Below are 24,335 nucleotides of genomic sequence, written 5' to 3'. Positions count from 1 at the left end.
ATACAGCCGTTTTGTCAATTGCTAAACATCATCGAATGCTCACTGAAAATGTTGCTGCCGTTACAAATATTTGCCAACAATGGTTTTCTGCAAAAATTTAGTAATTACTGAACTAAAAATCCAAAAACTTCTTTTCTCCTGTAGTAAAGTGGACTTTCTAAATCAAAATAACATTAAACCCTATCCTAGACGGGCAATATTGACAAGGAACACTATTTCAGCGCGTACTCTTACTGAGGCGTCTTAGCTATTGTCTAAAGCCGGCGGCTCTCTGAGTAGCGTACTTTGGGTTGTTACACAGCGTAATTTTCTATGGTCTAGTGCTTCAGGGTGGGATCAGATATTCGGAAAAAGCTTTCCGATGTCAAAAAAAGGCTGTGCAAGTGTTGTCCGGAGCCGATCCATTTGCGCACTGTAGACCAATTTTTACTTACTCACTTACAGATTATGATCCTGCCTTCTATATACATATACCGATCGGCTTTATATATACGTGAAACCAATGATGTCTATGGAGTAACCACTAATAGGCACGATAGTTTACAATACCAGGCAAGTTGTTATAATCTCACCTGGTTACTCCAGACAGTCGTCCTAGCAATCTAAAAAGATTAATGTAATCTAAAATTTTATAATGTTCTCCCACCAAATCTTAAAAACCAACCTTTTAAGCAATTTCAAATAAAAATGAAAGACTTTTTTGCTCAAAACGTCTTTTATAGCACTAATAAAGATTTGACGTTACTTAATGATAATACGCTATAATGAACTTTCGTATTTCGTGTATTTTCATTATTAGATTTGTCTGTAATCTGATAGTTATTAGTCAAGTGTCAAGTTATAAATAGCGCTCTGAAGAAGTCAGCGAGACAGCGTCAATTCCCCACTGACAAGAAATCGAGAAAAAATATATATATCTCCAAATTCTACAGCCTGCGGAAAAATCCTTTAAAAAAAAAGTTATCTTCATCATCCAGGATTTTTTTAATGAGAATGTGGAAATTGTATAAATTTTCCAAAGTTTAATTTATAAATTAGACAATTATAATAGCATGAATATTCATTCAATAGAACTTATAGAACATCAACAGGTGCCAAAGATTGCTTATTTTTTAGAACATAGGCATATTTTACGTCATCAATAATAAGAAATGTTATTGAGTAAATTAAAATTTAACTGAATTCTTTTCATACAGTACACACCGTGACTTATCAGCACCGAATTTGTGCTGGAGAATATAATTTAGAATAAATACTTACGGCACACTTGGACGTATCCAATATTTCAACCTCCGTCGTTACGTTGTCGAATGTGACATTGTGTCTATAAAGGAAATCTGAAAATGAAAAATAAAGTCGTTAATTTCTCGGTGAAAACGAGAGAAAATTCAGCACACATGCGCATTCTACGTGGAAATATTTATTGCTCATTGAATATTCGATAAAAAATAGGAGGCAGGAGAATAACGAATCCAATAATTATTACTCTGGATATTTATTACAAAAGCTAATGGCGCGGCGCCACATCAACATCTAAATTAATTAAGAAAACAAATAATATACGTGATGCAAGGAAATTAATGTTTGCACACGAACAAATTAACTCTCATGGTAATTTTTATGGCATTTCTAACTATCGTACAGGGTGGCGTAAATAAAACGATCGCGAAACAGACTCGACTCCGTCGGAAACTTGTTATCTGGCCGGTATATTTGTTTTTGTTTACAAATAAACCAAAATAATTTTTAATGTATCATCTCTTGTTAAAACTTTTTGTCCCATATTTTTTTTAGTAAATATTACATTTAATATTAAATTAAATTAAATATTATATTTCAAATTTCGGTAACAACGTGACTAAACATATATAAACATACATATATAAACAAATATGTATTTCTGAAAAACCCATATGCGCATGAGTAGCATTTTTACCTAAGTCCATTTTATTACAATTTTATCAGTAAATATAAATCAATTATATCACACTAAGGGAAGATAGAGATGCAGTACCAAAGGATAGTCCATGCAATTGAGATCTGGTGATAGTTACTGGAATAGAAGTAAATTCTATGGGAGTAAATGACACATATTCTTATACTCACTGTATCTATGTATGTGTATCTATGTTAGGGAAGATAAAGCTGATGATCTCTTAATACAATAGATGTGTTATTTTTTGGGCTACGTAACTTGCAGCAAGTATGACTATACCGCCATCATTCTATAAATAAACCAAAGTTTATTTGTATATTCATAATGGACTGCAATAAATGTATCGCGACAATTCACTTTATAAATATTATATATACATATAATAAACATGTAATAACACTCAAGTTCTGACTTTTTAATGACTTCCTTATGGTCGATGGACAATAGCAATTCAAAAACAGCAACACCAACAACAAAATACTTAAAATTATTGTCACGCACCTCTGAGAAAACAAAAAAATATTAAATGAAGAGACTTTTACGTATATGACATTTATATGAACATCGTTTAATGAAATACTCCGTCGAAGATATAGCCAAAAAACATGGTTTAACTGTACTGGGAGAACTGAATCATATAGTGGGTGCTAGACTCAACACGACATTCAAAATGAAAGATCTTAAGCTACTGTTTGACGCGAAGGGTAAACCCCAGAGCCGTAAGTCTTCTTTTACGAATAGTTCTTCAAAATTCCACCGGAATTCCTTCTTAGTGTACACCATTAAAGAAGAACAGAAAATGTGGAATTTTGAAAATTATAATAGTCTGCTATGACAAAATTATTTTCTATTTACGAGCTTCTTACTTGGACATACATCACTTTCAGTGTCGGTGATGTATAATAATAGGCAAACTCATAAGCCAAGCCCGGGTGGTACTAACTCCAAATAACTTAGCTATTGGTTGGGTTCTTTTGCATCTCTTTCGCATTTCAACATATTTCATCATTGTAGAATAGTACTGAAACTAATACTCAAAACAAGTATGATAAATTCGATAAAACGAATTCTATGTTGAAATTCGAAACAAATCCTTCTAACGCGTCATCTGCATCCGTTAATAAGGAAGTAGTAATGCAGTAGTGTAAAATACTACCAAGCTGTAATATTTGTCAACCTTGCGCAGCGGTGTTGCCGCACTCAAGCGGGGCAGGTTTAATAAATATGCGTCGCTGCCGTGTGCAATAATTGTGTATCGTTGGGATGTGAGCCGGGTGAACCTAACCGAGCGTATTAGTTTGACTAAGTAGTCGCAAAAAAATCAGCACAAATGGACCACCTACTGTGACGTGTTGAAAGCGAACGGCATTTTTGCATTAATTGATTTATTGCATACACGGGGTAGGAAATTATCAGGACATGGACGTGAACGGATCAGATAAAATCGCTACGACAAGGCATTCGTAATATTCAAATTGTGCGTGTTGTGACTTGCTTTTTTTCTCGACTTAAAGAAAACAAGCAGCAGTACAGATCGCCTATCAAATGCCGGAAGGTTTTCTTAAGAAAAGCGAATGAGTCCGTGATTTCTATCAAATAACGAGTAAGACTTTTCAAATAAAAATTTAGAAGCCCCTTTAAATTGTATCATAATTTTACTCTGGGCTAAGCGTACTTAAATAGTCAATGTTGTAACAGGTAAACATTTCAATTTAAAACCGTCTGAAATATTAAGATAATATTTCGAAAAACTTTACGTGTCATCTCAAGGAAGGAAATGAAGCGCAGTATTTGTCTTAAGATTCTATATTTTAAAATTAAGGAAAATTATGCGTGGTTTTGTTGGCGTTCCCATGCAATAATGCTGAGATACGAAAAATGCCTTTCTTTCAAAAATATCTACAATCATGGAGCGATATTAAGATAATCTCTATCCTAAGCATACTATTATCAGTCCAAAATGCAACTAAAAATTACAAAAAAGACATGAATAAGGTCTAGCAGACTAAAATTAACAAATTTTCAGACTGTGCTATCTACCGTCAATCACCACTTAAACTTGCATCACAAACTTCAACCTTAGTGTGTTGATATTATATTAAATTTAAAAAAACAACCTATTCTGTAATTCGTCAGAGCTCAGCACAGGTCAACTTTGATCTCACCTATCGCATGTCTTCATTGGCAGGATACTTGGGTTTTCATAACTTAATATTTACTGACGGACTAGTGGCTTAAATAAGAACAAGTACCAAGTTTTATCTATGCTACAATTACAATACCTTTAAAATAATTCTCAAAAAAGATGCTGCTTGGAGCACAGTGTTCTCGAAGCTTTTGACCACATCATTTCTTATACTCTTTACATGCTTGTGTTTGGACCTGTTCTTTGACAGATATTACATGTATAACCTTTAAATTCTCTCTTAACACAAAAAAAAGACGCCAACGACTGTCGGCAGCATCCTTCAGCTTTTCGCGTAATGAGTGATAGATGCAAGAGAGACTGAATCTTAGGTTGTCTTTTGATTTCTTTTTTCCTTTCATTACTAACTTACGACCGGACTGACCCACACAACAGCAGATGCAATTACCTCGATATCGTAACAGGGTCTCCTGCAAGACTCAGTGAGGCTTTCGTCAGTTATATGACGTCTATGACCAGAAAAATGTCATAAGCGTTCTGTATGTATGCTGCCAGGGCATGACACTGTAGTTTGTTTGAATCAGGAAATTAATGACCTCTATAGCAATTCTAAACCTACGATGGACTTTAGACTCTAATCAGAACAACGGTTGCAATTAATTGGAGTTGTTTATTCTTTCCACTAAGAGGGTTTTCTTGGCTTGTCTTAAACGGTAGATTTTAAAATGTCTTTTAAAATTAGCTCCAGTGACTTATTTTTTATTTTTTGTTTTATGTTTTGTAACTTAAAGTGTAAATACAATAGTTATTTATGAGGTTGAAATATATACTGAATTATAGACCTGGTTTGCATTCATCCAAAAATACTAATAATAATGAAGTCTTACAATTTTTAGATGCAGATTTAAAACGACTTTACGAAAACTTAAATTTTATCGGCGAAGGTTTTTTTAGAAGATGTTTAAGTTCACCAATCTTAGACTATAGAATGGTTGCCGCACTCTATCCGCCAGCCAGAATCTGGATTCAAAATAATCCATTCCCTGCCAGCCGCAATTGCCCGCTCTTTAGATCGACACGCCGTAAAATTCGCGATACCGTACGTAAACAAATGAGTATACAGCCCGATATATTATCTCCATTGTTACCACCGTTTCGAATCGAAACAATTTATATCGAATAACAGTACTGCCAAGAGTCGCTTTTTTCCCTCCTTTTACACGAATAACTTCCCTCGGATCTTGATAGTGCGACCGTCGAGGACCATGGATCATTTAATTCGCTAAAGTTAAATTATCGGAATCATCAGTTTAGAATGGCCGATATCGTGTTACGTCTAAGCTAATCCCGGAAGTTTCCTTATCTCGCTGGTATCCATTTATCGCGGTAACTGTGAGGCGCCTGCTGCATTCCAGAAAGACCTATCGACACCCCTCTACCTAGGGACTTCAGTGTAATAAATTGCATCAGTAAGAAAAAAAATGAAAGTGAAATTATTTACAGCTATAACCTGAACGTTTTCTCTCTTATAAAGAAGATAATTTTAGATAAATAAGTAGAAAAATCTGAGGACAATTTGTGTTATAGTCGTGCACACATCAGTGAGGCAAATTTTACAATAGAAAAGGACGCGACTGTTCGTAATGAGGATTGTTCTTCCCCTTGCTCATGTTCTTCTCGTTGTTTGATTATTTTATTTACCAATAAATTCTTAGTTTTCGATCAGACAATATTTTCAAATTTCTAATGATTCCTATAGCAAAAAAGGGAATTCGCGACATCTGGTATATTTAGTTAATGAATCAAAATTAATGATCCTTCCAAAACTAGTTTAGTCAGAATGTTGGCAATAACCGGGATACCGGTTATCCACTGAGATTTCATTTTCAGTTTTTTTTTTTACTCAAATTCATTTCAAACCAATGTTTTTGCCATATTGTGAATCATCAGAATCTACTCTGAACTGTTATTGTGCAAATTTGAATGCACTGTAAATGCAAAAATCTTGAGAACACTAACTTCCTCTGAGTATAATATTTATATATTATATATATGTCGTACAAATGTTTAACAGAAATTGGAATAATCTTTATATTTTTATGTAAGCAATCTGAAGTTTTACTATGTACAATTAATTGTAGGACACCTACATATTATTAGATAGATACAAATTCTAGAAAGTGTAGGAAATTTTCTTAAAACTATAAGAAGAAATCTTAAGAACGGTTTCGCGTTATAGGGGACATGATTTACGTTTTTTCTAGGAAACTGATTTTCTTTGTTATATTATTTTTTTGCAAAACTTTAATGTTATTGGCTTATAGAAGGCTCAAGACGAAACCAGCTGCATCAATAAAACATTGCGTGGACTTTGGGTATAAAAAATTCAATTAAATGAAAATTAAAAATATAACTAAAAAAATAATAAACATTTTAAACTGAAATTGTTTTTGGTATAAAAAAGCACAATATTTCTCAAATTTAGCCGTTTCCGAGAATCCCATGCTATTCATTCGTATCTTGAACACGCTATAAATTTAAGTTTTTCTATTTAAATAGCTACGTTATAAGAAAGTAGGGATAAACGATTGTTCAAATTCCCAATTTTAAAAATACCGTTAGATTAACATTAACAAATTCTTTACTACCTTAAAGTCGATTGTTCCGACGCAGACCCACAGACAAACCTACGTATCTCGATAAATAACGTAACCATACTTTACATGACAGTTCACTATTACCAACGCGTTGTTGTGTCAATGATCAAACGACCGAAAAATATTAACTACGAATCTAAAATTGAATATAATACAGTTTTATTGCACCCATTCATGACGATTTCGACATTCGATACCTACATAAACACATTTTTTATTCGTACAAGGAAAACTACACAAAACTAGTAATTCCAAATATAGAAGAAACTTATGCGGATATTGTTACCGATTTGTGTAATTCCTGGCCGGGTTTTGTAAGCTTTTAATTATAACGGTAGACAATAAATATTTGTTATTAAAATCTTTCAGTCACGATATTAATTTTTCGATTTCTCGATCACCCATCCATTAATAATACAGGTAATAGCGCATTAACATAAAATTGTAAATTGACACTAGATAAAGAAAAACAGGTTACGTAGGATATGGCATCTTCATCTGGTGTGCGTGAACTCCTAGAGCTGTATGCCCAAGTAACTCCAACCATTCATTCTAGTAATTTCAATTCTTCTCTCCTTAGACTGGTGCATTTCTCTGCCGCAGTAGATGGGGGGTTCCGCTGTTTTCAGCCAGACACTTCGTTGCATCTTTCTTATAACCAGTTTTCCTTGCCCATTATAATTTTTACATTGATCTCCTTTTCAATTTGTTTGCACTTCTGATCGTCTTTGTTTCGTACTCCTTTCGTACGTCTTTTCTCCATCAAATCCAAGGTTTTTTTTGCTTTTTGCTTTTTGCTTTCTCGCTTTCTTTGTGTATTTCCGTTACGCCTACTACAACAATTGCGACTTTGAAAGTTTGAAATTGAAATAAAATTGTTTAAACGGTAGACTTTTGAGATTAGACGAGAGAGCATTAAGTTTGCATTAATCTTGAAAAACGCATTAACATGCCTAGTATTGCAGTGGTGTCTATGGATAAAAACTGGATAGACTGTATGCTGGTGAATATTGGTGAACATCGAAAAGCTTTTTCTCGGTATCTAACCGAGCCCGAAAGCACTATCGCATAAGTCGGAACGCTCTGCAGGAGCGCAATTTAAGAAGTGAATTCCTATGTTGCGGTTGACATATAACCGGCAAAAAGTTTATTTTTTCGCCAAGTAAACTACTTACGCCTATTGTATATTACACGATCTGGGTTTCATTTTATTGAGTTATTATATTAAATACATTATATAAATATGATTCCATAAATAAATTATTTCCTTGTGGTACCGCAAATTGTTAACTTGATTTCATTTGTGTTTGTATGATATGATATTGAATAACGGCAGCAAAACCAAATTCAACACAAAAAGAATTGGATAATTGATGAATTGAATGAATGATGAAATGAAAAAATTATGCAAGATATAGAAGAAGCCTAAAAAGAGTTTGGAAAAACAATGCACAGAAATAGAGGAATTAAATTTGCACAAAAAACTGAAAGCAATAACCGGAAACACGAAGAACAGAATAATGCGTTTAACGAGAGATCATCAAAACAATTTCATTGTGGAAGAAAATGATATCAGGGAGTCTTGGGAAGAGCGATTTTGACAGAAAGAATAATATAGAGAGAACAAATGCACACAAACAAAGCGAAGTGTCAGAAATACTAACATCCGAAGGTTAAACACGCCCTGAAAAAAATGTCAAATCAAAAAAACGCCTGCATGAAATATATAAAGAAAATATAATTACATTTACTAACATACTCAACAACATATATGTATCAAAAATCAAGAATATGGATAAATAGTTTGTCAAGGTCTTTTCGATAACTTTCCCAAAAAGGAGCCTAATAGGGATACACCTGAAATAATTTGGATCTCCTTTTTTATGGACGGTAATTACTTTAGAGATTTTCATATCTGAAGGAAATTCGCCACTCGAAAATACGGCATTTGTTAAACCTACGAGGACCTACAATATATAAAAATAATATCGTAGGTTTCGCCTTCAGAGACTGCATGCAAAAATAAAGATTGGCGAGGGGATGAAATTTTTCTTAAATGCACATAAGGGACGTTTGATTTATCAATGTACGCAATTAGGTCTTTAACTACATTCGTAAAAAACATATTGAATTTACTCGGCGTTATTGGTTTCGGTGTAACCCTTGACGATGGATTATTTTCATGATTAATAAAAGCCCAACAACTTTTACTCATGTTAGTTGACCTAGATATAAATATGGCGTATACTTTGGATTTAGTTTCTCTACAGATTTTCTTGTGATTGGCATTGGCCAGTCTATACTCAGACCACGCATCGGGAATGCAGAATACCCGACATTTAACTCTTAGAAAAAGCACATAATTTCTTTTATTTTTGAGGTCAAGGTTGAACCAAGCTACCTGAGGACGGACGAGATTACCACGCTTCACTTGGAAATGTTTTTCAATATTCGTGGTATACATCCGGAGCAGTTGTTTTGTAGCAAAGGGAATGGAGGTTCTCAATTGATTGTTCATGCCCACCTAAGCAGTTCGTCCAATTTGAGTATGACCCATGTTATGGTAGAAACATCTAAATATAATCAGACAGTATTGTATCCACACTACCACCAGTAAACAAAGTGTGGACAATATTTACAAGAAAATTATCAATGGAATTTGACATAGTATTAGTCACACGGGTATGATCGGTAACTCTAGGGACTAACAAAAGGAGACAAGTAGATTGAGAAACTCAGTTCTTAGAACGTCAGATGTCAAATTAATTTTTTTGACGGTAAATTTCATTCAGAGGAAGCTCTAATCTAAACATGAACAGATAAGGGTCACCGTGGTTCCTGCTAAGTAACTCCATACCGCAAAATTCCGCGTGGATATCTAGACAGATTTGTCTAAATCTAAGATTTTGCATAGAATTTTATTTTTGTTATAAATTAAGACGCCCCCTCCGACCGCAGTCTGACGGCAAGCAATATCTATATTTTTATCTATTAAATAACCATTAAGTAAGTCAATTTTACTTGAAAGACCATGTATATTTCAACTTACAATATTCAGGCTACCTTTGTTATTTGATTTGGGGTGCTGAAGCCCGTCTAACGAAAAAACGATTCACGATTCAGAATCTTCTCGGACTCAAACATAAACTAACCAAATTTGCTCCACTTTGATATCCGCAAATATAGGGTTCAGGTTTTCTCCAATGTAACTAGGTTTTGTACTCGGATGCATCTTCGAGATGTGAAACCGTGCCCTCTTGGTTGCCATGATAGTTTGCACAAAAAAGGGTCGTTAAGGCCAACCATTACCTCATCTTCCTGTTTGAGTAGCTCTTTCAGATACCGGATCTCAGTGATATGGTCGCTAGATATGTAATCCATCAGTGCATGATCATTGGTATTATCTGTCACTACGAAGGTAGACTCAGTGGGAGACTCAGCGCAAGACGCAATGAGCTTGTCAGTATTGCGAACGACATACGTGCAACAATCTATCTTGTCATCTTGTAGAATTTTAACAATTTAACATACCCTTGTACAAGATTTATGCCTTAGCACTCCACAGACCAGTAACCCTAATACTGTCACTGCTTTTACATATTTTTAGTAGTTATTATGTTGTCTAACACGAAAGAGAACGAATCCGAATCCAAACCTCAGTGCTAATTCTTTGTAATAATTTCACGTAAACATTTAGACGTAGAAATAAGTAATTTGCGAAATTTGGCAACATTGCGCAAAGCTTAATATCCTTTTTTTAATATGACTTCTTAACAATGCTCTAAAACGGTTGTGAATAAGTTGATAAGGAGCTAAGTTTCATATCTTAATAATTTAAATTTTATACTCAGTTTTTAATTTTATCTGCCAATTAAGCCAAAAAAGTAAGCCAGAGACCCGTACCATGTTATATAATTGAAATTGCTATTAAAGTGGCTATTCGAAAATCCAATAATATACAGGGTGTCTCATTTAAGAAAATTGAGAATAGTATCATTTTATGAAACGTGGCAACAAAGCGTATTTTAAGAATATATTTTAAATTTGATCATTGCCTAAAGAAAGGCATTATTTTCGTAAAAATAAAAGCAACCCAACAATGATGGTTTAAACATAACCCGACTATTCAAAAATGTAATAAAATGTAGGGTGTTCTATTTAAAAAATGTAACTTTGTTTTACCAACCTGTATATAAAAAATTACAAAAAATAAAGGTCATTTTAATAGAAACCACTTTTGCATTTAATTTTGTAACCCTCGTAGGTTTTGAGATAAGGTAAAGGGCCACATTTGTGGTCGAACCTAGTTAATCAGGGTCAACTGCTGATAAAAGGAAAAGCCGTGGAGCGCATAGAACAATGTAAATATCTAACAACATACATAAATTTAGACCTAGATCAAAATCATGAAATAAAAATGAAACACTATTTAGAAAAATATTTGCCTAATTGAGATTAAAATTTGAGTGTTGTGTGGTCACAACTGCTGTATGGAGTAGAAATGTAGACTCTCAAGGTTTAGACTATCAAGTAACTTGAAAATGTGGATCTACTGTAGAAGCTTAAAAATACCATGGAGAACTAGCACTGTTAATGAAAATAGGAGAGAAAAGACAACTATTGGTAACAATAAAACGAAAGCACAGCCTATCTTTTTTATATTCTAAGAAATATTAAATATGAACTACTATAGACTACCACGAAGGGATGAGTAGATGGACAAAAGGGCATAGAAAGAAATAAGAAGTCCTGGTTGAGAAAGATGGGAGACTGAACTGATATGAGTATAGGGAAAAGTGTTTCACGGTGAAAGACACAAATCCGCATAAAAGATGTTTGTTAAATGACGATATTTAGGTAAATACGTCTCTAATTTAAGACTTTTTTGAAAAATTATTCCTCAAAAACTACTTCATTGGTTCTTGATTGTAATATTTCAAATTTCTAGTTCTATTAAGTTCTACGATCTACTCTTGAAAACGAGATTGCTTATAAATTTTATTTTATACATGTGTTTAAAGAAAACATTGATTAATCATTAATAATGTATAAATAATTTCAGCAATTTTGTAGCGGTAAACAACCCTTTTAAACGAACAAACAAGAGAAAGACGACAATCGCCATTATTAGCCGTCTTTTTATATAGGTAAAATTGGCTTCAGTTTTCTATCACGCCGCTGCCATTCCAGCTGCGTGTAACTAACCATGGAAAACTGCAGCAACAGCGTTAAACTACGTCACGTAAAAACTATTACTTAAAACGTTGGTCTTGAACGTTATTACCATATAGAGCGGCGTTCGTTCTAAACTTTTCGAATAATTAGTTCTTTGAAGTTGCGTACCTAATCGCGAACGAGCGTTGCAACGAGAAACTGTACAATCACAATAATAAAATCAGCCGTAAAGAAATGCGTAAATTTAGTTGCATAAAGGATTTATTGTTAGATGGTTGGCGGACATTGTTTTTGATGAATAAGTGCCGCAAAACGTTGCCTACTTAGAAACGGTGCCCGCTGTGCGAGAAAAACAACGCGAGACATGGGCGTTTCCACGGAAAATAATGTCAATATTTTTCTTCTTTCATTTCCTTTTCAGACCGTATCATATCGGTCTACGGTAGTGAGGAAACGTAAACTTGACAGATCATTTGTGAACATAATCAATTGAAGCCAGAAATTGCGTTCTGGGTTTTGACGATCTTATTACCATACATTCAAAATACATACCATTACCTGTACGGCCCTGGTATCTTACCGCTTCCCCGAAGACTACAGGGGAAGCAAACCGCGACAACTACATCGCTGGAGGTCCTTTTGGGTCTTCATCGCAAAAGGATTACCCAAACTTAACATGAATGCCCATTCACCCCAGCACCTCCTCGAGAGACGCAGCACCATTCGTCGTCAGGAAAGGAAAAGGAAAACGTCAGAGCTCTTTCCTTACTGCCTAAAAGCTTCCAAACGCATTTCTTCAAGTTTTCTTGGTTCCACTTACTCAACCAAGAGACGAGATTGCTTTAATTCTTTAAAAATAAATAATTTTTGTTCAATTTTGATTAGCATTTGCCCCATTTTTCTCACTTGTAAAGCAATATAGCTGAGCACAAGCTAGTTTGGCCTAAAATCGGATTCAGTAACATATACAGCCCAGAATATAACTCGATGTTTAGAATAGTATTTACGGATAATATTCGAGACGTTACGAAAAACCAAATCGGTATTTGAGAACACGTCAAGTACATTTCTGTCAAATCATTTCTCTAGTCCCCAATTATTAACTGATGTACTGGCGTACGCACAATGCATATTTAAGAAGTCAAGTCGGCTTTGTTCAACATTGTTGGAAGTCACCTTACGCGTCTCCCGTACATCAGTTATGAGTTTGAGAACAATCGCACGTTTCTAGTAGATTTTAAACACTGATAGTATTTTTACTTTTGCCAGTTCTGATGGGTACGTCACACGTCACGTCACGTGAAAACATTCTTACTGTTTCGCACTTGCTTAAACATACTTTTATTAAATAGTGCATGGTAATTTGTTATCAATATCATCAATGAAACTTTTCTAAATAATTAACAAATAACGAAAAATTGTATTCGAAAAAGTTGAGTTTTCTAATAGTGTGCAAATTTTCAAAAAAAAAACGGACCCGCGCAATTTTTTCACGCATTTCAACACATTAATTTAAAGAAATATTACCAAAACTATTCAGATCAACTAGACTGTATACTTTAATTACAGTATTTTTTTCTTAATTTCTCCTAAAACTCGATTTCAAAAAAAAAAAAAGAATTAAAAGACGTAACTGACTTAAATAACAAATAAATTAATTATATAAGAAAGGTTCCCAAATGACGTGGGCTTTAATTATGATACTGTATAATATTAAATATTGTAAGCATATAAATTTGTTAATGAATTGATAAAAACATGTGCCCTGACAGAAGAATTTAAATTTGTAAACTTTGATATCCACTCTTCTGTTTTGTATCAAGTCAGCCTTTGTAACCGCTTTTACTTTCCGCGAGTACGTCCATGTGATTAATTAGTAAAAAATATTCATGGGTGGTGCGTTTAATCAAAACTAAAATAAAAGTTTTGTGTTAGAAGTGTTTTGCTAGCAACAAAAGTATCCATTAATTTTACAATAATAGAAACGTGTCACTTTCTTTATGGTAATAACCGATGAAAAGGGACCATTGTTAAGTATATTTCGCGGCACTTTGTGTTTACTTTAGTCACGGTTTTTCCAATTAAGCCCGCCTTTTGTGATCCGCCGATAACGGCACTCGACGATAATTTATTTTAATCGTGTCAACTCTTCCGTGCCGAACGTAAAAGCTCTTGAAATATCCCGCGACTATCCCGGATTTTAATGAATCGAAAACCGTTAAAAAAATGGTACCGATCAATAATTTTGCTGCGATATACGCAACGCGGCAAGATACCCAAGGCTAGACAACCGTATTACCCGCTCCTTTCAAAGAACCATATAGCGACTTCATATTCTCGTTTTTCACGTAACTGTAAAATTCTGACAGGAAAATGAAAACGCAATTTGTTGAATCAATGAAAATAATGGGCTTCGCAGTATTTTATTGTCGGCTCTATCTCCCGACGTTTTGTAGAACCTGTTACATTTATCGCGTTATCTGACATGCTCGGTCAGCTTATCTACGCACATCCATCGTTTGTTACGAATGGCAAATTGCAAATTATTTCGCACGTCTTGCATCTCGGCCTATCGTAAATAGAAAACTTCCTAAACAGCGTTGCCGCGATTAAATTTACAGAATAATTTTGAAATATTTTTTTCTCATTTCTACTCTAAAATACCCAATTTTGTAATGATCCATAGTTCGCAAGCTATTACTGTCAGCTTCGATAACCACTGTAATAAGCCACTTCGGACGTTTCTGGTAATTTAGTCAGTGATGGTAATTTGATATTTCGTCGTGGCCAAATCGGAATGGTGCATCTCGTAGCGGATCTAATGCAAAACATCAAGTTTCCAGTACCCAGCGGGTGATAGTAATCATAACTAGAAATTTATTAGTGTAATATAAATGATGAACAAAACTTAATTCCTGAAAAGTCGAAAAACACTACATTCTAATTTCACTAAGAAGATTTGTCAGTTCTGATGGTCACGTATGTAGTGCGCCCGCGATAGTCGATGGAAGTTCCTGGAACTGTGCGAGTGGGGGGGTTAAAACGGTAGCGCTGAAAACGGACGGGTAGTATGGGGTTACGAGGTTAGGAGGCCGGTTCATCGTTTATGTATCCGGACCCGGCAGGCCGCCTCAAAGAGTGTTATTTTGTTTTCATTGTTTGTCGTGGGACAGTATTAGGTTCCCAATACTGCTCCTCTCAAGTGTATTCTTGGTTTTCGCAAATATACGCTGTTTATTACTCCAGAATTCCACGAGATTTTATTATGTGTTTTCCCGTAACCGCAGAACAGTATGTGAAGACCGCAACACGTAATCCATCACCTAGTAAACATATTAATGATGTTTTGCAAAAATATATCTATAAACTAATGGTGGTAGAAAAAGTATGCAAGTTTGCAATACGTTGCTAAACATCTTCAATGGCTAGCTCCGGTGCTTTCTGTTCATGGCAGAACAAACTCGTGACTAAAATGACGTTTATGAAACTTTTTGCCAAATATGCTATTTTATACTCCTACCCTAAAATGCCCAAATTGGACACTGACTCGGCATGCGGAAAGTTTCACTTTAGGCTGTTGGCTTCCTTATACACTGTCACGAGCCACTTTAAGTCACACACCGCACGTGTTCCATAATATATTATTTTGGAAACAAGGGAGAGATATATTCTATTGAACGAATGTGGAAATGAACAATTTCAGGTTATAACCTTCAAATCTCTTTCTTATTTGTCGTTTGTGCTTATTAACGATATTTATTCTACTAAATTATTTTATTTTTAGATTATTAATGGCTCTGGAGGAGATTTACCATGGAAGAGATTTGCTTATTCAAACGAATTCCTTTCAGGATTCTAACAGAAAATTTATTCAGCTATTTGGACTAAAAAAACCTCTTGGACAACTACGTTGGAACAGATACGATAACGTAATGTAACAGTGGCACTAGTTATTACACCACTGTTCTCCATCGGAGAGGATATATTAAAATCATATATTATGGAGGGTGGGATAAAATTACTGACGTTCATTGGAGGAAATGCTATAGAAAAACATGGCAACATAGAATAGAATAGAATAGAATAGAATCTTTTTTCCATGTTTCATTTTTACTGCCCTAATACAAGAATATGGGTTTTTATTTCCAAAGAAATTTTTAAGGACTAAAAATACTTAGTCTCTGCATGGTGAGTACAATTTTTTCTTTCTTCAAGCGTAAGCTACTCTTGCAGGAGATGGAATTATTTATCTACATAACGATTACAACTCAATAAAATTATCTAACATTACTCAAACTAGGGTATAATATGGGGCAACGGCAACACGGGTATCAATTATTTATCACAACTCGACATACACATTCGCGTGGTTGACGAGGAGGAATCCAGACGAAATCCGTCAAAAAGTTGAAGCGGCTCCTCGGGATCGAAGGTCAAAACTCATACTTACACGGCGCTGTGTAAATAATATGCTCTGATGATATGGTAGTTTACACTCCGCAAACATGTTATTACCCGGCATTTAATTACACGCTACAAGTGTGGGATGAGGCGATTTAAATCATACGTTGGAAATCACGCCTAACATTATTTTAGTCGGCGCTTATAATATGGCAGCGAGTACGGCAGAGAAAATCGTGAAAATTTCATTTTTGGGTAAAGTCAAAAGTGGGACAACTACTTGCGGAATTGCTCGGTTTCGAAGATTGGAAAACGGTTTAAGATCGTAAACCTTACCGTATATGAATAAGAAATTTTGTATTTTATCATTTGTCCATACGATGGAAATATTTTTCTAATATGTTACTATGAGTGTTTGAAACAATGAGTTATTATTATAGATAGAACAGCATTGTAGTATAAGTTACTGTGCGCGAACGCATGGAAAGCTTCTTTGCGAATTCTGGCTAAGTGTAGATGGTTCTTAGATTAGGTACCCTTTCCTTACATAAGTGAGATTAGTGAGACTAGCGAGACGAACTGATTTTCTTGGCAAATTCCTTAAAGTTTTATTTAAATAATACTGATTTATTGCTCAGGGGATTTAAAGGGCGATATTGATATGGTATATTAGGGCTGGCTGCATTAATAAGGTCTTGTAATAGTGATCATGATCAAAATTTTGAGTTTCGGTAGTTCTGGACGCTTCCAATATTAAAGATTGGATGAAATTTTGCTTGGTTTCTTAGCTGTTCGGCTGTTGACATCCCATCGTCCGGCTAAGTACCACCTTGTCGATTCCACATAGGTAAGCATGGTCTAGAGTGCGCTGGATGCGCCTCAAATTTTATTTGTCCTTCTGAATTTATCGTAATACATATTGCAATGGTGCTTCAATTCCGTTTTATCGGGTGCTTTTTTTGTACTTATTTGTACTTATTTGTAGGGGGTATATAAATAAAAACAAAACTATTCAACCAGGCCTTTTGCATTCACTGAAATTAAGTAACAAGGTGTTTTAATGTATTTATTGAATTGATTTCGACATGATTTAGATATGAGTGCATCCCTAACCCCTCAGTTGCTATAGTTTAAATTAGTAACAATTTCATTCCATTCTATGTCATTGTTTTTAATATATATTATCTTGCAATTTGTGTATATCGTTAGCAATAAAATACATACAAACACAACCAGCACCTATTAGAGCTTCGGGATATTTGATTACTCTGTTGCAAAACAATTTTATAATAATATTCGTCTGTTTTTCGTGGAGCAGTGACTAAAACAAACCTTAAGATAACTACAATTCGAATTGATTTAAGTGGTTATGCCAGCCGCCAACAAACTTGGTAGTTAAGTACCGTTCACTGAAGCAAGAAAAACGTTGACTTTACGTATTATCTCCACAACATTATTCCAACCTGTATGTAAATATGGTTACGGTTTTATTTTCTTTTCTCGTATAATTGAGAAAGCTTCAGTTTTATGAGAGTTACTAAATACGACTTAGTTAAATATAGATGGGAGTACTCCTATAAGTAATAGAGCAAGTTATTTAGCAGTGTATTTAAATTTAATAGTCAATACTACTGTACCACTGCAGTACCACTGACTGTATTAACGGATATTTTTTGTGTGAAGCATATTTGATTTAATAAAGGAGTACTGACTGTTACCACCAACATTTTTAGTGGCCTAGGTAAAATCTAAATTTAGATTAGAGAAGGTTTTGGTTCACTAGATTACTGAAGTTACCACTTGACAACTAAATTTAGGTGGTCAATTTCGACTACCTAACAAAGAACTAATTAAAGACAACCACAAAATTGTAAATGTTCTTTTTTGCTTACTTAAAATGATACTGTTCTGGGAAGTACGTAATTTGGATTATAAAATCAATTAGCCCTCCGATTTGCGAGCCATATTGCGAACATTTGTCTAATGTTAGAGAACGTGTCAGTAATACGTAAAGTTTTGTAATCAATATCAACAAGCATTATCTGTATCAGTAACTACCAAAATCTACTGATTCCCTTGACAAAGAACGCCCGAAAATAAAACATCATTCAAATGACAACTAAATTACCATCGCTGGAATCGATTTTTCTGCGATACCGTAAAAATCAATCTTAATAACACCACCGTCAAATGTGTGAAAATATAAATAACCCCCCATAAAACTACAGCTACTCACACTTAACACCTTTCTTCAAATTTATGGCACAGCGAAGTCGCGTCGAGTGCAACTCGACAAATATACTTCCAGCCTTGTCTAGGGAATATTATTTTAACCATATAAGTTAATGCAAACGGAAAGAGAAATAAACGATTAACTGGATACACCGCGAAAGAAAAAATAATTCTTTTTCCTATGGAAGGTGGAATTGGTTCCCTTGCAATTGGAAAAATGGGAACACACAAGTCCGAGACCAAGAAAATTTCCTAACGATATTTTGGTCTACCGTGTATTTCTATGTCGCCGTCAAACCGAACGCGAGAAAGAAGTAAATAACATAAATACAAACAGCTGAAAGTGGTTAAACAAGTGCGACTTCCTTCTCTTTTAATAAATTATTGCAGCCTTAGTAAATTTGTCAATCGCATGATTTATTTATAAGGTGTTGCTACGTCTGCAATATTTTACTTCGGAATTATTCAGCGGTGCGACAAGAAGAGAAACAGCGCACTCAATCGACGCGGAGAATGTTACGAGATTCATTCATCAATTATTATTATTATGATTGGATTCCAAGCGACCTAAATTATGGCTAACGCTTTAGCAAAGGTTCGTTGGCAAGGAAATGTCAAAAAATATTTAGATTTATTTTGCAGTTTTTGACGATTTTTTTTGTTCTAATAACTTAATTTAAGAGGGTAAACAAAAATTGAATCCGGTGTTTGTTTAATAACAAGGTTTTCATGAAACAGAGTCACAGGTTAAATATTTTTTTAGAAGTTGTTTGTCTCTAAACCATGTTCCTCAAAAAATTTATTATTTTTTTTGTGCCTGGAGCGAGACTTACCATCTGGCCCTATAATGACTAGCGAAAGCTGACTTAAACTTAAATGGTCGCGAACCCTGATGGAAAGCTTCCTGTCTGACGCCGCGTATAAATATAAATATGACTTAAGGTTAAGGGAAACTGTCTTTTGCTGAACTGCTAAAGTTTCGACTAAGTTGCTATAATCGATCCATAAATTTAAGTGACCGGTTTTGACTAGGTACCTAACATACGATGTGTGTTCAAAAAGTAAGGTGACTTAAGTTTTATGAAATCGTATTTATTTATGATTAAATATTAATGATGTTCACTTCCAGATATAATACACTTGTGCCAACATTTTTTCCATTCCTCGAAGCACTTCTGGTAAGCACTTTCTGGTATTGAGTTCTTCCAGCGATTTTTCGTTTATCTCCTCAATCTTTTCAAACGTCCTTTCTTTTGGGAACAGGAAGAACTCGTAGGGGGCCATATTAGGTGAATATGGTGGCTGAGAAATGATTCTAGTTTTGTTTTTGGCGACGAAGTTAGACACAAGCAACGATGAGTGAACAGATGCATCGTGATGCAAAATCCATGAATTGTTTTTTCACAATTCCGGACGTTTTCTTCGCAAACAGCGCATAACTTCAAGGTAATAATTAATTGACCGTACGACCTTGGGGTGGAAAACAGTAAGCAAAACCTAGACATTTCTTCGAACTTGAAGTTCTTTTTTCGGTCTTGACGATCCTGGGTTCTTCCATTGGGAGGACTGGGGTTTGGATTCGACGTCATGATTTGTCACCTTTTGGTTATATCAGGATTATCATTGGCATCGTTTAACAGCTCTTGAGCGATGCTCCTTCGACGGTCATTTTGTTCAAAATTAAGCAGTTTCGGAAAAAATTTTGCTGATACACGTTTCACTTCAGAAGTTTCGGAAAAAATTGCATGGCACAAAGCCAATAGATATGCCGAGGTCATCAGCCACTTCTAACGATTTTTCAACATCATTTGTTTCACTTCTTCAACGCTTTCATTAGTTATTGACATGCTGGGACGTGATCGGATCGGCGTCTTGTCGCCCATCTTGGAACAGCTTATACACATTTTTTTGCTTAAAGTAGATCTATCGTATGCCGTTGTCAACATTTCAAGTGTTTTGAAGCACTGTATTCCATTTTTTATAGAAAATTTTGTTCAATTCTGTCTCACAAAAAAAAGTACACGTACAAACTGGCTGAAACTGTGAACATATGTTAGCGACATGTGTACCAACATAACAAAAAAAATATCGCAGATCGAATGTACGTAGCCAGCCCATTTACAATTTACTCTTTGAACGCAGTACGTAAACTTTGGGTATAAAAAGTAAGTTAGAAAAATAGAAAATTTTGGTACAAAAGTGATTATATGGAAATTAAATTAGCTTTTTCGAATGTTTCTTTTGATGTCGAAATGTCCCTAATCCGGATGTTGACGTCCATTAGAGCTTTTTCTGTATTTTCACTTCGGAATTGCAATAGCCTGTAATTTTTCTAGTGACATTCTTCTGCAATTTTCGTACTTTTACGATACTGATTTTGTTGAAGTGAAAATATGATTCCACTGCATTCAGTTTAATTTTCAAAACAAACTAGGAAAAACTTTGACTCGGTTTTGATGAGATGCGGCACCTAGTTGATCGAACGATGAGATAAAATGGAGGCCAATTAATGTAATGTAATCCACATTCATCCAGTATTTTAATGTTAATAAAACTCAAAATCTGAAACTTTGATACTGATATAGATGTGTTAAATGACCGAGATGCAAAATTAAAAACAAAATAAAAAACAAACAACGGGAGCGGGGACTAGTGGCGAGCAAGGGGACATAGGATTAGACTTCTAGGACTATTAAAATATTGCACGAGAATGGCTTAAAATGAATGACAACAATAATATAATCACTTAATTCAATTAACGATCCGCAACTAGCTAGATGAACTATAAAACAGTTATAAAAATTATAAAAGTTATAAAAACAAACTATCGAAACTAAATTCCACCTGACCAGTGCTTCTATCTTAATCGCGTTCTGTTCACTTCGCAAAAATACCAAAGCGGGTTACCATGAGTCCACAATATTATGAGTGAGACCAAAAAAATTGAGTAAGAAATAACCATTCCATAACACCCAAAATGAAATATAAAAAGTGTCGACCAATTAAAGCTAAGGGCATATATATTGTTAGAAAATATGTATAAATTTCGAGCACTACGGTCATTTAGACCTTGAAATCTTTATCTTCACACGTCCATCCTGGCTAACCAAGAAAAATAAAAGACGCCAAACCAATATACAAAAACTTTTACTAAGAAACCCAAATCAACTTACTAGCACCTTCCAATGTAATATCATTTGGCAGACCTATGAAAACATAAGCTATCAAGAACATTGCAATTCGGTTCCATCATCATCATCCAGTAAAACACTGTTTATTGGAATATTCATCTACTTTTAGCGACACACGCCACTTTAATAACGCAATAACTAAGCAATGCTTATCGAAATAAAGACTTTGGTCAACACATGCCCCTCCACTAATTCAATGCTTATTGGAATTAACATCTACGTCGACACACGCCTCTCCAATAAAGCAATGCACATCGACGACATACGCCACATCTGGTCCCACCGATTACCTGCATGTAAACCAAACGAGGCAACAACCCATCTAAAATATCGTACTGTGTAAACACATTCATCCACCACATAGACCGTGTTATTTCAAATAACAGAAATCTATGCCACAATGGAACATCCCAAATAAATCAAAACGTTAGAATAAAATACATAAGCCGAAATTATTTTTACTTAGTTTTGTCAGGACTGAGTGAAATGCACCTATCGAAATAAACCTATTTTCTGTTGCTCATTTTGAGGTCCTGATTCGGCTTAACCTTGCTCATCAGAAAATTCGAAAAACGTACTTTTGCATTTACTCGTGTGTCTAATGACTTGATGACTGGGGTTTTTCCGTTAGCTCCTAGAAGTTATGAGTTATAAAAATAGTCGCAATTCACTGCTAGAAAAACACTGACACGACTGATGTCAGAAAGAGCACAAAACAAGTTTGGTAGATTTTTTAACAGCTATTTCGACAGAATAGAAATTTGGTAAATGAATCATTGGTTACAGGAACGTATTCTTTGATATCATTTTTTACAGTTAATCTACTGGAAATGCCAATGCGATATGCGTTGAAATACATTTGGTTTCGAAATTAAACAACAAAACATTTTCTCACTGGCATTATACACAAGTAATAACGTTTATAAATTTTCTATAAAGTTTTCTGAAATACCGAATTTCATTAATTAAATTAAATCAAGCATTATTTCTTTCCATTTTACTGAACAAAAATATTGTTTTGAATTATATATTTTTACTATATTGGCATCGAGTTAATTGCCCTTGATTGCGACAATAACGTTTAGGAAAACATCCTCGAGTCGTTAAGCTACATACATTCTGCCAGTCTTTCTGTAATTCGATATAATAATAATGAATAACGTCAAGTGGTTTAGAATGTGGGTGGTGGTATACTTTTTCTTTAATTAGATTGTATCAATAAAAAAGATAAACAACCATCCATCTTTTATTATATGTATTTGCTTCAAGTGAAGAAGAATTTGTTCCGTTGTCTCTTTTAAGAAAATTTTAAAGTAGTACGTACAATACTTTATAGGAATATTATTTATAAATTTAACAATAATTTAATTAAATTTTGACGTCCGATTTGCGTAAATCCGTAGCTACAAAAATTTTAATTTTCTATTTTCCAAATTTGAACATTTAAATCCAGATTAAAGCATAGACCCTTTGAAGCCAAAACGGACAGTCAAACCCAATATTAAATTAATTTTTAAAATAAATCTTTCTTCTAAAAATAAAGACTTGCGAATCCCAACAACAGTCAACATTTGCTTATTACATATTGAAGAGCTACTACTAATGCCTACTAATCATTATTGAATTATAATTGTATAAGCTAGAAATAAACATTCCATAACACCCAAAACGAAATATTGGAAAATATCGCCCACTTAAAGCGAAGGGCATATATTTTGTTAGAAAATATGTATAAATTTCGAACACTGTGTATATAGACCGTTACCGTAGACACACGAGTTTTGACCTCCAAATGTAAACAAACGGCGCGTTCTTTAATCGCTTCTTACATAAAACTGAAAACGCAAACACAGGACCTGAGGTTACGGCTTCCAAGATTTTTGGATCGTAAATCAGTTATTGTCGCGTTTTGAATTACAAATTGAACACATTAAATCCGGAATAACAAGCAGCGGGTAACATAAAATATTTTGTTGTAGTTTGTAGAAATTATTATGCTACAAGAAAAGGGACAAATCATTTCTAAAAACACTTACTTAACCACCAATTTTTATTGGAAACTATACAATAATAATATTAAACGATTGCGGGTTAAGTCAACATATACCACGAACAGTCGCATCTGCAAATGATACTTAAATCTAAAGTTTCTTTCAATTATTGAGACAGGATGGCAGTTCTATGCTAGGCTATGCTGTAATTTATCGAACTTTTTCTAAATACAGATTTTCTGCTCCACAGTTTATTAACAAAGTGATCTCACACAAAGTACTTTCCGCTTTTCTGAAACATTTCTGAAAAATATTGTTTTATCCAAATCAATGGAATTATATAGAAATGCAGATTGTCATTGCAAGGATTATACAAAACACTCAGGGCAATACTCTATACTGAATAATTAATTGTGGTTGTGAGAGATTGAGATTATTGAGGACAAAGAGTCCTTTAAATAGTCGATTTCTTCGGAAATTTTTATTTTTCTAGAAAACTAAAGATTATTTAGAATTTTTTCAGTACTGTCTGATGAATCCAAGTAATACATAGAATGTATAAAGTGATCAAGAATATCAGAATAAGTAGCAAATATTTAAAAAAAT

The 24,335-nt window shown here is 34.3% G+C and overlaps 1 protein-coding gene across 2 annotated transcripts in view; it reads right to left on the bottom strand.

Annotated features, from left to right (window-relative positions):
* The window catches only part of LOC132700405 (ras-related and estrogen-regulated growth inhibitor-like), a 234,082-nt gene that overhangs the window by 90,949 nt on the left and 118,798 nt on the right, over positions 1–24,335 (bottom strand). For both annotated transcript variants that reach the window (XM_060667706.1, XM_060667705.1), the window contains exon 3: positions 1,261–1,337. In XM_060667706.1, coding sequence (XP_060523689.1) covers positions 1,261–1,337 — 77 coding nt within the window. The remainder of the gene's footprint in view (positions 1–1,260; positions 1,338–24,335) is intronic.

Source organism: Cylas formicarius, unplaced genomic scaffold, assembly GCF_029955315.1.
Source record: "Cylas formicarius isolate icCylForm1 unplaced genomic scaffold, icCylForm1.1 PGA_scaffold_4__25_contigs__length_36172078, whole genome shotgun sequence".
NCBI lineage: Eukaryota > Metazoa > Arthropoda > Insecta > Coleoptera > Brentidae > Cylas > Cylas formicarius.
This window is presented reverse-complemented; position numbering and strand designations above follow the sequence as displayed.